Below are 17,189 nucleotides of genomic sequence, written 5' to 3' on the forward strand. Positions count from 1 at the left end.
ATCCTCTCACTGTGGTTATGACTTTTAGGTCCCGGAGTCTTATAATTATGGATATGATCTTGCAATTACATATTACATCAACCTGATTCATTCTGTCTTCTAGAAATGGATTAAATCCAGTGGAAAACTAAAGACAATGAAAGATTGCCCTTCGCTTAGGCTTTCTCGGTTTATATTCTAATCTCCAGTCCTATGGCACAATACCCTTGATAACATTAGGAAGATAGCTTGTGGAAACCTAATGTCCTTCTGTAAGTTGGCCTTGGGATGCTTCCCACTTCCAAAAGACACCTGCCCCGGGAGACAAGCAGGTAAAGCAGAGGAGTGACCAGCACTTTGTTTTCATCACCTGATTTTTAATATGTCTGATTGGAGTAAGTTGTGCCTTTTAGTGAACTACTTGTAGAGCCATTTAACTAATGGCTCTTGGTTGCAAATACTGCACCCTCTTCCTTTAAAGACTCTAACTACAGATTCCTCTCTGAGAGCTCCCTCTCTATGAATCACTTTAAGATGTACAGAAATAAAGTAACTGCCATGTAGATAGTTATTTAAAGAGACCTACTGAGTATTATCTGTATGATGAACTCTGTTAGACCAGGAGGCTACAGTCTTGTTGGGGAACTTTCAGGAGATACATTTAGCAGAATAGATGGTTTAGTTACAGGGCCACACCTGGGAAAAACTATGGGATAATTACTTCACTTGTCAGCTATCATCAGTGTCCATCTAAGGTAATGTCAGATGTACAACACCAAAAAGCATGAGCTAAATGTTTAAATTTTGGAATACAAACTGATTGGTGAAGAGTGGCCTGGTATGTCGGTTTTGTGGAGATGAATCTAGACATGGTTCTGAAAGGACAAGAGAATTAGATGAGCAGAGAAGAGTGGTAAGGAGCAGCAGGAGAGAAAGGAGGGAGACCCAAGGGAGAACAGCGTGCTCATGGGCCAGCCAGGGAATCAGCATGATGCAGGTGCCAGGTGGAGGCTATCTATGGAAGGTTGTCAAAACCGGGTCATGTTTATGAGGCTGGATGGTAATTAAGAGCCATTGAAAATCTTGAGCAAAAAAATAAATAAATAAAAGTGTTATAATGGAAGCCATGGCAAGAAAGAGTAGTTTGGAATGGAAAATAAATGAAATAAAGTTGGCAGAGGGGCTGCAATAATAATCAAGCCGTAAGTTTCCAAGGGTCTGGACTGGGACAGAGCCCATAAGAATGGAGAAGGAATGGAATACTATACATAAGGTATACTTTATATTTATAACTTGAGAGGCCATAAAGTTTAGTGGTACTTGAGATATGGGAAGACCCTTCAGATATAAGAGACGTGCTCAACTGTATGGCAGGTTTGATGCAATAGAGAGGAAGGGGCATAGGGAAAGAGGAGGAAACAGGAGGTAGAGCCTACAACCTAACACAAGGACAGGTTTGTCATTCAATAAAATAAATAAAATTTTTGCTTGGCTCCCTCAGAATTTCCCTTGGGATAGAAACAAGGAAAGAGAAGCCTTGAATTTATTTGTCATTTTTGAGAAAAGTGTTCACCTTTCCTGGATCCAGGACTGTTTTCTATTATTAATGACACACCACCATCCTGTTGATATCCAAACCAGTGTCCAAACTGGAAATTCACTTTTTTCTTCACTCTTTTCCTTAATCGCTGTATCTAGTCATCTGGAACTAGATCATCTTCCTTTTAAAAAGTCTACTTTATCATTATCCCATCCTCAGCACTTCTGATGCCTCTGTCCTAAGCCACATTTAACTCTTAATGTTTCTTTCATTGACTGTCATACCTGACCATCTCATAAGTTCTTAGGTGGAAGTAGATGGTGGTACATGTTAGAGTTTGATATGCTGAAGTGTAGTGCAAACTGGAGATATGGGAAATTTTCATTTATGAATAAAATTATTTTTCTCTCAAATTAAAATAATTGTCTGACTCTGTTGCACTCTGAAAGGAGCCACTTACTGGGGACTGTGACAACTACCTCTATTCAAGATCTAATCCAAATAGGGAATCTGCACATTTCATGAGGGATGAGAAGAGGCATCCCATCTTGAACCAAAGAGTGGCACGAGTGGAGACTTAAACCTATCTTGAATGGCATAGATGGGCCATTGCTCACTGCTTGAGCCTTTATCTTTCAGCAGCAAGAGCCAGCTGGGTTTCTGAAACTTCTGGGTTCATGGAAACTTCTGGAAGCCACCACTCTCAGAGTCTTTTCCCTTGTTAGAATAAAGCACAGATAGCTGCCGGCCATTTCTGGAGAACCAGAAAAAGAAATCATTTATTTTCCATATACATTTTCTTAGTTCATTTCCCTGTGACATAAAAAAAAGAAGCAAAAACATCGTAAATGGTGTAGGATTTCTCAGTTATACTGCATGCTTACAAGGAAACTTACCTAAAGCAATGTGGTAACCAGAAGTACTTTGAGATTATCAAATGTGACATAATGCAACTTAATGTGATCAAAATAATTAAATTCTGACACCATTCCTAAGGAATAAGGCCAATTTATAACGTTAAGTGCAGCATTCTTGATATAATTCATACCCTTATGTTTATGTTTTAATACGACTGATCTGGATATTTATGATGTTATTTTCAGGCAGTTAAGAACATATGTTATATTTTTCAGCTTCTCCAGTTGGCAACGGTTATATCAAGCCTCCAGTTCCACCTGTTTCTGGCACACAAAGAGAGAAAGGACCGCCAACCATGTTACCCGTCAGTGTGGATCCAGACAGCAAACCAGGAGAATATGTCCTCAAGAGTTTATTTGTCAACTTTACCACTCAGGCTGAGCGCAAGATTCGCATCATTATGGCAGAACCTCTGGTGAGTATGCCACAACACCCTTTTAAATTCATCTTTACATTAAATATAGTAGATTTTACAGCTCTAAGAAAAGATGGATTGCTTTTCCCCTGATTTCCAAAGGTGTTTCTGATACTATCGGTAATTTTTTAAAAGATTATAATTAAGTTTACTGATTTAAGAAAAAAGAAATGAGTCAAAGACTTTAGAACAATCCTTGGCAAATACATTTAAGTAGCATGCTTCACTACTACATTTAATACTAATAAGCATAATTTAACAAGAAGTTTGAATCCTAGAAAAATTGTGTTCAGAGTCTCTGCTATGTATATATACTTTAGGTAAAATCTTTTGTCTGTTTTTAAAGTAAATGAGAAAAAAAATCATTCTTCAAGTGGCTGCCTGGACTTTGAGAACATATGGTCTCAGTGATCTATTGTCTGAGGAAGTTATTTGGTGAGTCATTCAGAAACACCTCTTTGTTTTCTGAAAATTGGAGGACAGGAAATTCTCAGCTCACTTACCTTTAGGTCCCTTATTAGACAGATAATGTCCTTGGACGTCAGTATCTTTCTTTGCAGATGATTCTGCTACAAAATAAGGCATGTGTTTCAGCCTTATGTTAATTGCTGTAACAAGGGCTCTACAGACAGAGTCCTGAATCTCAAAAGGACAGGCAGGAAGGAACAAAGTCCAATTGGTAGATTCAGATTACTTGTTTTCTGACCTTTGTGGGACACACACAATAAGAGAAAAGGAAAGGAATTCAGAGTGACACAGCTTTCCTGAGAGGATACTAGAGCATAAGAAGACTATGTGAGGTTGGCTTTATAGCATCAGGGCTTAAAATTATTAAATACAAAATTATTGAACCCACAACACAAGTCTTTAAAAAACACTTAATGTATGATGCTCAACATTAACTGTTAAAAATAACCTTTGTGGGGTGCCTAGGTGGCTCTTGGTTTTGGCTCAGGTCATGATCTCAGGGTTGTGAGACAGAGCCCTGTGTTGGGTTCTGTGCTCAGCATGAAGTCAGCTTGAGATTCTCTCTCTCCTTTTCCCTCCTTTAGCCCCCCTACTCTCCCTCTCTGGAAGAAAAAAAGAAAGAAAAAGGAAAAATGACCTTTGTAAGAATCACAACTTACGATTTGGGAATCAAAATTCAAGAATATTTATTAAACATGTGGTTGCCTGAAAGTTACAAATTTTACATTTTAAAGTTTTTTAGATCAATGGAGTTCATCATCTTCATGAATTCTAGCTTCTTATTATGGAATGTTTCTTGGTTTTGTAGTTTTAATCCTTTAAATTAAACTTTAGTACAGTGCCTTTTCCCCCATTTGCTCTTTTTTTTTTTTTTAATTTTTTCTGCTACTCTTACTGCTCATAATAGCTAATATTCCTCAGGTACTTACTATGTGCCAGGCATTGGGCTTAATTTATTATCTCCTATAATCTTTACTGTGACTTAAGGTAGGTAGTATTTATAGCTCCATTTACAGATGGGCAATGTTGACACAGAGAAGGCAAAGTAATTGCCTAAAGTCACACAGTGTTGATTTGAACTCAGGCTGAATGCCTTCAGAGCTCACCGTGAACCCTTTATACTCTGTTGCTAGTCTTTATGTGGTCATCCCCATGTGGAGATACCTCCTTTAATTTCTTAAAACAAACCAACACAGGGCTCCCCTATAACTTGAATTGGTCAAAAATCAAGTACCCAGATTCTCATTGTCCAAAATTGTGCTGTTCCTGGGAATGTTCCTCCAAGCACCTTGAGTGCTGTTGGAGCTGCCCAGACTGCCTCCTCCGGTGGAGGATAGGAAGCCACCTTGCTCCAGAGGTCATGGGGAAATTTAAGGAGAAAAGAGTGGTCATTTCACTTCTTAACAATGGCAGATTGGGCATCTCTGAAATTGTCTGTCATGGTGAATGCCTTAAGGAACTGAGAAGTTGTACAAAAGTTGAAAGAGATGCTAACAAGCTGAGGCCCTGACACCTTTTGAGCCATCCATCTTACCAAAATAATAGTTTATATGCCATCATTTGAGAATTTACAAAGCAAAATGGATTGGGTTTAACTTTTTCATCTTTACTAGCCTGGAATTTATCTGTGTGGCCTTTTTTTCTTGGAGTAAACATTCTGTCTGAAGAGCTAATATGTGCCACAGCATTCTTTAATCAGAGGTAGGCATTTTTTCCCATTTGGTGAGACAACTTAAATGTTCCCAAACAAGAAAAAATGAAAAGAAAAAGTGTTAGTCCTGTTCATCAGCAAATCTTCATGGTGCGCTGAGGGTGAGAGTCTACTAGATGCTAAGAGCCAAGTAGATGGACGTTATGTTTTTAGCTCGAGAAATGTATCAGTCAATTTTTAGTATTGTTGCTTTTTATAAAAGGGGACTATTTATTTGCCTTGTATTTTTTGGCAGAGATGCGATCTTCCATGCCATATCCATTTCTGGTCTGCTGGAAAATGCTTAGTATTTTTTGTCCTTGTATTTGCTTACATATGGGACAATAAATGTGAGTAGATTCTGTGGCTTGCCACTGGCTTTCAAGTAAATGTTAATGTGCATTTGGCATTTTGTTCTGTAGCCATAGCAAGAGTGTTATTTTTGATGTATGTATATATGGTTAAAGTGAATTCCAATAAATGTCCCCTACTATTTCTCTTGCTGAGTTAGGTCTATGTGAAAGACATTGAATCCTTTTTATGTAGGTTTGTATCAAATCACAAAATTGTATTCTATTATCTTTAATTAAAACTTCTATGGAAGTAGAAAGGGTAATTTTCAAAAAGTTGGAAATATAGGTTTATAACTTATGGCAATACTCAGTAATCTATACTTTTCAGCTTACTTTTAAAAGACTAAATTCTTGGGCACCCCTGGTGGCACAGTGGTTTGGCACCGCCTGTGGCCTGGGGTGTGATCCTGGAGACCCGGGATCGAGTCCCACATCGGGCTCCCTGCGTGGAGACTGCTTCTCCCTTGTCTGTGTCTCTGCCCCTCTCTCTCTGTGCCTATGAATAAATAAAATCTTAAAAGACTAAATTCTTCAAAATTCCACATCAGTTAGACTGTGTGGAATCAGTTATACACAATATTAAATTAAAGTTGTATTTATGAATTTCCAATATCCAAATAGCTAACTTTGATGAAAAAAAAAAGCACACAAGGTATCCCTGGGTGGCTCAGCGGTTGAGCACCCGCCTTGAACCCAGGCTGTGATCCTGGAGTCCCAGGGTCGAGTCCCACATCGGGCTCCCTGCATGGAGCCTATTTCTCCCTCTGCCTGTGTCTTTGCCTCTCTCCCTCCCTCTCTCTCTCTCTCTCTCTCTCTCTCTCTCTATATATATATATATATATATATATATATATATATATGTGAAATAAATAAAATTTAAAAAAAAGAGAACAAGAATAAAGATGGTCTACCAAAATTAAATTTTAGATTTTTTTCTTTGTAAGCATCTTTCACAGGGTCAATAGTATTGTTCTTTTTGCTGAAAAGATGGTCAGGTCATATTTATTAATATTTATGGATTAGTCAATAATTTTATTCTACTTTAATTGTTTTGTGAGGTTAGTTAATAGCATTTGCTCTTTTCTAGTCTTATCATTATTTCACCTTTCCCAAGCAAAGTGTTTTAGACAAGATAAATTGGGTCATCTGTGGCTTTTTTTATATTTTTATTTCAAATCAGAAAAAGTACGAATAGATTTTGCCTCTTGCTCTTTCCCTCTGTTTAAATTTCCTTCTTCCTAAAGTAAGTTTTTTGTAGTTCTTTAAGTAAAAGTCCATGGGTGGTAAATCATTTGTTCTTGTTTATCTAAGAGGCCTTTATTTCTCACTCAGCTATCAGTGATATTTCAGCTGGGAATAGAATTCTAGTTTGACATTTATTCTCCCTCTAGACTTTTGGTGATATATTTCACAATGTTCCCACTATCATTGCTGTGGCAGAGTTTTTGGGGATTTGTCATTTCTGGATTATTGACTTTGTTCCCTGTTTGCTTTTATGGTTTTTCTCTTTGTAGTGTTCTTCAGTTTCACTACACTCTGTTTAGATGTGGAGTTATTTTTATTTTCTTGTCTGAAATTCCCATGCTTCTTGAATTGAGGGTTTATATCTTTCATTAATTTTGGAAAATTAATTACTTGAATATTGCCATTCCACCACTTTCCCTCTTCTTTTTCTGGTATTCCTATTAGATGTATTTTGGACCTTTTACTATATTTCATATCGTTTTTTTTACCCTTCTTTTATTATTTCTACCTCTTGTCTCTTGCTACTGTATTCTGAATAATTTTTTAAAGTCCATCTTCAATTAACACTCTTGGGCTGTATCTAATCTGTTTTTTAACTTGCCCATTAAGAATTGTAATTTTGCGGGCACCTGGGTGGCTCAGCGGTTGAGTGTCTTTTGGCTCAGGTTGTGGTCCCTGGGTCTTGGGCTCGAGTCCCACATTGGGCTCCCCTCAGAGAGCCTGCCTCTCCCTCTGCCTATGTCTCTGTCTCTCTCTCTCTGTGTGTGTGTCTCCCATGAATAACAACAACAAAAAAAGGATAGATAAATAATAAATCATTTCATAAATTATTTCAGTGGAGTTGTAGGGTGAGATTTTCACCTCTTATTTTGTATAGCTGTGTTTTTTTTAAATTTTTATTTATTTATGATAGTCACACAGAGAGAGAGAGAGAGAGAGGCAGAGACACAGGCAGAGGGAGAAGCAGGCTCCATGCACTGGGAGCCCGACATGGGATTCGATCCTGGGTCTCCAGGATCGCGCCCTGGGCCAAAGGCAGGCGCTAAACCACTGTGCCACCCAGGGATCCCTGTATAGCTGTGTTTTAAGTGGTGGGATTATTTTGCTCTGATTTTAAAGGTTAAATAATGCTTTATAAAACTTTGAGTCACATGTATGTATATAAGATCATAATATAAAATACATATTTTTATGGCAGGTGGGTGGGGGATTCCAGGTTTTAAAGTTGAAGAAACATTATACTAGTCAATAAGTTCCTTTGAGGCAATAACTGTATCTAATTAATCTTTACCACACACACAAACACACACACATATCATGTTTCCATGTCTAGGACTCTGTTTATATACAATAGACATTAAATTGTTTTTGAATATATGAATGAGTGACTATATGATAAATGAGTGAATAGATAGATAGATGAATAGATGAAACAAACAATATAGTCGCGTAAAAGGAATGTCTTTTTAGGAAACTGTGCTTCTGAGGGTCATCTTGCCAACGTCTAAACCAATAACAATACATTGTGTTTTGTCCTTTGTACTCCTCAGCAGATGATGTCCTCAAATCTGCTTAGTACAAGAAGTACTAATTCTCAGCCTTCTGCTTTGGGGCATCTAAGGATACCTCATTATTCATTGATATGATCACCTGTTCCCTTCTTCACCTTAACAATATGTGAAGAGGAGAGTCGGGTTGACTCTTAGCAATTGGACACAGTCTCGGAATATGTGTTCTCATTATCTATGAGTCTCTCCATTTGTATAGCATCTGTCACTGTAGTCACAGGCAATTACCTTCTCAATAAACTCTTCCAAAATCAAGACTCCAGCTTTTCAAAATCAAGAGCACCCATAATCTTGACTTTGTAGATTTAATGGACAAGAATGGATAAAGGTAAAGATAAAACAACTTTTCATTCAGTCTTACCTGAATTTAAATCTGGATTCGAACTCTCTAGTGTCATGTGCCCCTTAGCCAGTCAGTCAATCTCCCTTTTTTCTCATTTGCAAAATTGGAGTAGCAGAACCTAGAATAAAGAGTAGTTGAGAGGATTAGAGGTAATGTGTGGAGCTCCTGATGTAATCCTTAGCACCTACTAAGTGCTTAAGTTGTCGTCGTCATCATCAGCATCATCATCATCGTTGTCATCACTAAAGAGTTGATATCAACTAACCAAATCTGGTTTATTTCTTTGGAATTCAGCATTTTGCAGCCTTTCTTCGTGTTTGTTCAAAAAGAATGGAAGCTTGAGCAGGGCGGTTGGATGCCTGCCAAGTTGGCCATTCACTGGTACTGTCAGATGGTTGTCCTGAATTCTGCCATGGCTATGAGACAGGCACAGCCAAAGCTGGTTAAAGCAGAGTCAGTCTGGATCCTTTAGGGACTTGTACTCTGGGAGGTGACAGAAGTAAACAAATAAAAGTATACAAGAGAAGACAGCACCTCCACTATTTCACTGTATCTCCAGAAAATACTTGAGGCTTACCCATGTATAAATTGTGAAAACCTAGGAAATGAAATCAAGGATTTGAAGTGAGTCCACACAGAATGGTTTTCAAAAGCTTTCCAAGAAGAAATGTCATGAGTTCTTGAGGTTAGGGGTCTCAAAAACAAGTAGGAACATCTCATGCCAGACCACACTGGGAAGCCAGTGGCCCAAAATGTGAAAGGCTGTATTATTCAACTAAGTAAAGCAAGGTCAGAAAATTTCAAGAATTTTCTTTTTCTCATTCATGTGTTTACATTTATTGAAAACCTCAGAGGGAAAAATATCTCATTTTCTTAAAGTTCAAACTGGTTTTCTTTTTTAGCCCCATTTTATTGAGATATAATTTGTACACATATAAATGTATCATATCATATACATACGATATAATGTAACGTATTAGCTTTAGGTGAATTCATTTTAGGTGGATTAGTATTAGTTTTAGGTATATAACATATGATTTGAAATACATATTGCTAAATGATTACCACAATAAATGTAGTAATATCTATCACCACAGTTATAAATATTTTTTCTTATGATGAGAACTTTTAAGATGTACATTCTTAGCAACTTTCAAATAGACAATACAGTGTTGTCACTAGAGTTGCCATGCTGTACATTATATCCCCAGGACTTATTTGTGTTATAACTGGAAGGTATAACTTCCAAGAATTTTCAATCATGCTCCTCTTTTGTCTGCCCTCCTCCCTCTAATATGACAAAAAAAAAAATTGATTTTTCATCATAGCTTTGGCACTAGCCTGTGCTTCTAAAAAGGCATTTAAATATGATTTATCATTATTTTCTTTTTGGAAAAATGTTGACAACCAGGTGCAGATTTAATTCTGATGTAATGAATACAAGCATCACTTCTCCACGTCTGGATGTATTAAGTCATGTCTTAGTGAATCCAACCTGATTTAAGCTTCTAGTGTCCTCGCAAAGAACTGCAGGAGAAACTAAATTGGGTATTGGCCTAGGGGTTTCATCTAGATCTATAGTCTATCAGCATAAAATGTCAACGAGAAGAGCAAGAAATTCTAATTTGCCAAAGACTTACCCAGAAAGCAAGTCATTTGTTCTCTACTCTAATTGAAACCTGGAAAAGGAAAAGATGAGCACATAACTTAAAAAGAAAAAAAACCCACTAGCTTTCATCCTGTCTACTAGCAGAGCCTGTGACTGAGCAAGAGGGCAGTGTTTGCCTTCCTCTCATGTCCTGGTATTTAAAAACCTGTTTGTGATGAACAGTCATGTGAAAATGAGTTTATTATTGGGATTTCTTGAACTTTGATAGCCCCTGCTCACAAAATAGTTAATGGGCTAGATAAAGGCAAGAACTTCCAGATGTTATCACTGGGTTGAGCTTGGAGCACAGGTGTGGGGAGTTAGACACTTATTCATAATGATGCTAACTGTGTTGTTCTGGAATGGAGACTTCATAACATAACATGATCTAGCAGGTTTGCTAACATAAAACAAACGAGGCAATTCTGTTTTAATATAAGACTAAAAGTAAACTAGCAGTAGCACAAAATATTTTCTTGTTGTGCAAGTCTTTGAAGAATATAGGGTGCTAGTCTCTGTTGTACCACACACCATTAATCTGTAATGAAATATGTCATGCCTGAAGACCAAACCTGTATGAACACCAGTCATGGCCAGCTGGCACAAATGTTGAAAGGCCAAGCAATTAGCTAATGACAGCATTACTGCACACTAATGTTGTTCTAGGTTCAGGCAGTAACGTCTGTTGACAAACCTTTGTTCCTTGGCCCTGTGTCTCAGGCTTCCAGCTCCTCCTGGGTGCTGATGTCACAGGGCTGGCATCAGGACAGTTCTCCTGTTAACCCTGAAATTGAGCAGTACGTTGCATTGTAACAGTGAAATTGAGCAGGCCATTGCACTGTAATACAGCCCACCATCAGAAGATTATACATGATGAGTTGTTCTAAAAGTTTTAATGAATTCGATTGTGACTTTAACTAATCAAGGCCTTTGGCAAGTGAAATACACACTCACCCTAGCTTCCTCTCGTGATTTTAGACCAGATCCAATGAGTTAACAGACCAAGGTTAGGATACAGTCTATTTGTAGTTATAAAAGAGCTTATTTTTTCACCTGTACCACATACAAAAATTGAACATTCAGCCATAATCCTGTATCTCACCTCTTTAGATGCCTGAGTTATCTGCAGACTGCTCGATATCAGAAAATGTCAGACCTTTTCATCAGGAACCTTTTTAATATTTAAGGAATTTGTGAATTAAGAAATCATGCTGTACTAATTGAAGAATAGAATTACTGCCTTTAGGGATGACTGGGTGGCTTAGTGGTTGAGTGTCGTCTGACTTTGGCTCAGGGTGTGATCCCGGGATCCTGGGATCGAATCCCGCATCAGGCTACCTGCTTCTCCTTCTGCCTATGTCTCTGCCTCTGTCTCTGTGTGTGTCTTTCATGAATAAATGAAATATTTTTTTTTAAAAAAAGGAATTACTGCCTCTCATTAAGTTTGGATCTTTATATGGTAGATCTTCCTAAAACCTATTATAATTAGTCATGCTGATAGCCTGATAGCTATTCACAAACCTCACCATGTGATATTTCATGATGATAATTCATCGCGCACAAATTTGCAAGTTGGTGGTTTTTTGCACTGTTGTATGTGCCTGTCTTCCTATTCTAACCAAATGTTACGTGTCTGTTGACTAAGGATGTGTAAATAGCAGAACTCCCCCTTTAATGCCTCTCTGCATCAAATCCTCCCTGTGGATTTTAGCCAGCTTCCCAGAAGAACAACCAGCTAGTGTTTTTAGCCACACTCCTCTCTAAATAGAGGCCTCTCTTGCTCCAGTAAATCTAATAAGGGAAATAGAAAGAAAATGAAAATAATTTCTAGATTTAATTCCCTATTGAGTGTAGTGATAGAATCAAACTAATGCTGTCCTGAAAGGAGACTAAGAAACCATTCTGGTCAGGTGGGAAATACTTATATTAAACTTGACAAAGTACTGGCTCATTGCCCAAATTACAAATAAATAACTAAAAATAGCGATTCCTTAGCAAAGCACCTCAGCCTGGCACCCCTTAGTTAATCTATGAAGGCATCCACCGGAAATCTGGAAACTCATCCTAACCAGAAACAAAATAGTTTTAGTAGTTAAAGCCAGAGATAACTGTTGAATGGTTTCATTTAGCTGCTGAATGAAGTGATCTTTCAGATGAGCTCACAAACTCACGTTTTTCTATACACTGTTCAAATTAAAGTTTGCTTTCCTTAATATGACTATTCTTGGAATCATATAGACAAAAAGCATTTCTTTTGTGGTTCTTAAGTAGGAGTTCTCAGTGATAAAATGAAATTTAATGCACCATGATAGTAAAATTTCAGTTGAAACTTAGAACAGACAAACCATATGCAAAGTATCGTGAAGTAATTAAAAAAAAAAGTCTTAGGGCCTTTTTCCTTGAATTTCATAGTATCCAATTCAGTTTATCCATAGGTAGGGCCATAATTTTTATGTTCAGTGACTTTATGAGAAGATTATCAAAGTTTCTTCTTCTTGAGAATATAAAACCAGGGGAAGATTGTTTCTCAAGTTATTTTCAGTCTGAATCTTTTAGATTATGTGCTTTTTACTATTTATAGAGACTTCATTTTAACACAAAAGAATATTTGAAAATATAATATATTTTAAAGTAACAGGAAATGTTGAATAAAAATAAGTTCAATAATATAATGTAGTAATAAACACTGAAGGCCCATCTGGACATTCACTATGATACAATATTTCTATGTATCTGCACAGCATTTTGCATTTTGACATTCCTGAAAGTGATTAATACAGTTTTGGGCAGCAGCAGGCTTTACTGTAGCATTACAGTAATTTTAACCAGAATTAAGTCTGAATTTCCACAGGTCATGCTAAGAATAAACATGTTTATTAAATATTTTTGATTGTTGCTGACATATATCTAGTACTTCCTGGCTTGAATAACTTTATAACATACAGTATTCCATTTGATGGTACTTCCTGATGCCTTTGGGGATTTCTACTCAATTCATAAGTTGTAATCACATAAATTGGGGGAATGGTGGGGCTGGAATGTTTAGTGAGCTTTTCCAAGATGATTCAGTCATTGAGCCCAGGAATCAATGACAACAAGAAAGTCAGATACTAAAATCTTTAAATAATGTTGATTGACCTAGAATGGATGTATTCCTTTTTATTGAGATATATTAACATATTATAAAATTTACTCTTTCAAAGAGAGCAATTCAATGAGTATTCACAAGTTGTGCAGTTCTCACCACTATCTAGTTCCAGAGCATTGTCTTTAAATAGCACTTTATTTTTGTTTTAAGATTTTATTTATTTATTTGAGAGAGAGAAAGAGAGAGTTAGCAGCGAGAAAGCACAGGTGCAGGGCAGGGAGAGGGAGAAGCAGGCTCTCCCTCTCTACTTAGTAGAGAGCCTGATGCTGGGATCATGATCTGAACCGAAGGCAAAGGCTTAACCAGTTGAACCACCCAGATGCCCCTTTTTTTTTTTTTTTTTTTTTTTTTTTATTCATGATAGTCACACAGAGAGAAAGAGAGGCAGAGACACAGGCAGAGGGAGAAGCAGGCTCCATGCACCGGGAGCCCGACGTGGGATTCGATCCCGGGTCTCCAGGATCGCGCCCCGGGCCAAAGGCAGGCGCCAAACCGCTGCGCCACCCAGGGATCCCCCAGATGCCCCTTTTAATAGCACTTTAAAAGATAAAGTAGGTAAATAGATTTTGATATACTTATTTTTCTATTCTTTACCTCCAGAGTTTGCCTTTTATTTTACTAGAAAACCAAACCTTTCTTTTTCTTAGCCAAAGTAATCGGATCATTTAAGTTTTGACTAAGAAGTTTTGTTTTGCTACATGAATTGGGGTATGTAATGAATTTTATAGAATGATAATCATGAAGAAGTTGCTGTCTATGAAATTGTCTCTTTTAGCTCATGTAGAAAACAAAAATTCAAGATACTTGTGGACTGTAGAACTTCAACAGAAATGAAAATGCTTATCTATGTGTGCCAAAATCTTCTTCCAGAATGGTGGCATTCCCCTTCACTCGAGGTTTGCTATAGCTGCTGGTTCAGATGATGGCAGGTGACCAAATTCCCCTCAGAAGGAGACTTGTCTGTAGCACTGAGTGAAATGGTCTCTGCTCACCAAAGTGAGCTTCTGACCTGTCAGTAACACCCTAAGAAAGTGTGTAGCATGCACTCCTTCCTATCTGAACAGTGCTCCATACATACCAAATTGGTTAGTCAAGGTGTTCTAAATAAATCCAAACTTGCAGAGTGACACTGGGATCAATGTCTCACCTCATGAATATCAGCTCTGTGACTTCATCCATACCCACTTGCCTAAGATTTCTTGGGATTCCCAGTGGGCAGAATAACATATTATGAGCTTCTCAAAAGCAAACAGTACCATGCTCATGCTCAGGATAGACTATCTACGGCAATAGAGAGTGGGAACTAGGCAGTGACTCCCATTCCTCAAGCTAAATTATTACTGTCAGAGTTGCCTCCCGTCCTCCCTTTGATCTCCAGGAAAATAAAGTGCCATTCAGACAGATTGAGGATACTTCTTTTCATTCATCCAATGAAGAGTTTTATTTTAAATCAGCATTATAATATAGTTTATGTACATTAAACTGCAGGGATTTTAAATCTATAGTTTGATGAATTTTGGCAACTCATACACATGTGTCTATACCACTACAACCCAGATGCAGAACATTTCTGTCATCCTGATGAATTCCCCTGTGCCCTGTGCAGATGGACCATACACCACCACCCCTGGCCTCAGGCAACTATTGATCTGTGTATAGATTTCCATTTTCTAGAACTTCATATAAATGAGGCATACAAAATGTATTCTTTTGTGTCTGATTTTCTTCATCAGCATAATGTATTTGAGATCCATTTTTTATTTTTATTGGTCATTTGTTCATCTTCATTGCTGAGTAGAATTCCATTTAATGTACAAACCACAATGTGTTTATGTGGTCACCCTCTGATGGACATTTGGGTCAACAAATAGTTTTTGAGTACAGTTTTAACCAGCACAAGTTTTGATATCCACAGATCATGCTAACAATGATAAGAATGTATGTTTTATAAGGTATTTTTGATAATAGCTTAGAGATGGATACATAGATAGTATTTTACAACTTCCAAATACAAGTGACTGATGCTGTGTAGACAAAAAGAAAGACAAAAAATGACTGCCATTTTTTTGCTCATCTGTCCTATTTCAGGCACATTAATCTTCACATTAACACTAGAATGTGGGTAAATATAACAGTCTGTGTTTACATACAGCCTACCGAATGCTAAGCACTGTTCTTAATACTTGAATAGTATTAACTCACCTAATATTCATGTCAACATCATAAGGTAGTTACTTTTACTACTCTACTTCACACACAAGGAATTTAAGCAACTAGTCCAAAGTCACACCTAACAGGTGGTGGAGCAGACTATCTCTGGACCATCTATTTCTGGGAGTCTTGCTTTTAACTGCTATATTCATGGCTTCCTTCATTTTTAGTCAGAGGAGACTTGATTTTAGTCAGGTCCAGAGGCTGGACCTGAGAGATTTAATAAGACATAACAAAGGTGATGTAGTTAGGGTTAATACCCCAATTCAAATCCTGGTTTGATTGACTCCAAAGTCCAAGCTCTGATCTACTTGGGAAATGATATGTACATGAATAACGAGGTTGAGATTGGTTGGGTACACAAGAGCTAGAGAATACCAGAAGAGCTATTGAAGAGTGCAACTCGGCTGTCACTTCTCATAGGAGTGCTCAGGGAAAGTGTGGTGAAATAAATGAACCTTGAAGGACAAATAGCATATTTTGATGAGAGGTGATTTGGTTGGGTCTGAGAAGGGTGTGTGTGTGTGTGTGTGTGTGTGTGTGTGTGTGATATGTTAGTGGTGACAGAAGAAAATCAGAACATGACTGATTTCAAGTCTCCAAGGACAGCTCTGGGGAATATAAACATTTTAAGAGAAAGACTAGCCTGTGAAGGACACAGAGAAGGGATGCCTAAAGAAGTAGGAGGAGAAAAGATGAAGGAATGGGGTGATTCAAGTGAACAAAAGGGAGTCTCATGGCAGCTGAAAGATCTCAAAGGAAAAATGGCCACCAGATTTGTCATTTAGAAAGTCACTGGGGCTGCTAGGGAGAGTATTTTTAGTGGTGACGAAAGAGTCAGATTGCAGGTGGTTGAAGAAGGAATAGGGGAGGAAGGGGATACAGGACATATAGACCGGTCTTAGAAGAACTAAAGATGAGAATGACATAGGAAGAAAACAGTGTGTATGTGGGGAAGGCAGGCACTACAATGAAAAGGTCTAAGCATGTTGATAATTGAGAGAGAGAAAGAGAACCTGCAGAAGGGGGAGGGTGACATTGGGGTGAGTGAGGAGCTGGCTGATAGAACAAGGTCCCAGAGGAGGCAGGGAAAAATCCATTCACATGCACTCAGTGCCCACTTAATGGATGTAGCAAGCACCATTAGTGTGGTATATTGGAACCAAAACTATAAAAAATACCAGATGAGTGAAGGTGATATCTTATACTTCCTGGTAGCTGCCTTAGTTTCAAAAAAGAAAAAAAAAATGCCTGTGGGAACAGCTCTTTTGTTCAATTAAAATGAAAATTAACTTTGTAGCTGAGTTTAATTGAAGTTTCCCCTCTACTGTTCAAATAATGGATTTGAACTTGGAACTGTTGGACTTGGCAAGGAAATAAGCTTCACTGAAATTTGCAAAGCCAACCACAAATAGGACAGATTGTCTTGAGAGTTTTTAGAGGTTTTGGTTTTTTTAAGTGTCAAAATAGTCTTCCAGATTTAAATCTATCTTCACATCATGGGGTACTACGCAACATGTTACTTGCTAATACCTTAACTGATTTGAGACATTCCCTGTATCATTCTCCTAATCTGAGGATTTTTTTCATTACTTTGGGTGAACATCAGCATATATTGTTTAAGAAAATTTATTTTAATTACTGAACAGAATAAAGGGAAACA

At 37.6% G+C, this 17,189-nt stretch overlaps 1 protein-coding gene across 9 annotated transcripts in view; it reads left to right on the top strand.

Moving 5' to 3' along the window:
- The window catches only part of FRY (FRY microtubule binding protein), a 428,782-nt gene that overhangs the window by 211,497 nt on the left and 200,096 nt on the right, over window positions 1-17,189 (top strand). For all 9 annotated transcript variants that reach the window (XM_072719962.1, XM_025996751.2, XM_025996753.2 and 6 more), the window contains one exon: window positions 2,653-2,852. In XM_072719962.1, coding sequence (XP_072576063.1) covers window positions 2,733-2,852 — 120 coding nt within the window. In that variant the 5' untranslated portion in view covers window positions 2,653-2,732. The remainder of the gene's footprint in view (window positions 1-2,652; window positions 2,853-17,189) is intronic.

Source organism: Vulpes vulpes, chromosome 9, assembly GCF_048418805.1.
Source record: "Vulpes vulpes isolate BD-2025 chromosome 9, VulVul3, whole genome shotgun sequence".
Taxonomy (NCBI): Eukaryota; Metazoa; Chordata; class Mammalia; order Carnivora; family Canidae; genus Vulpes; species Vulpes vulpes.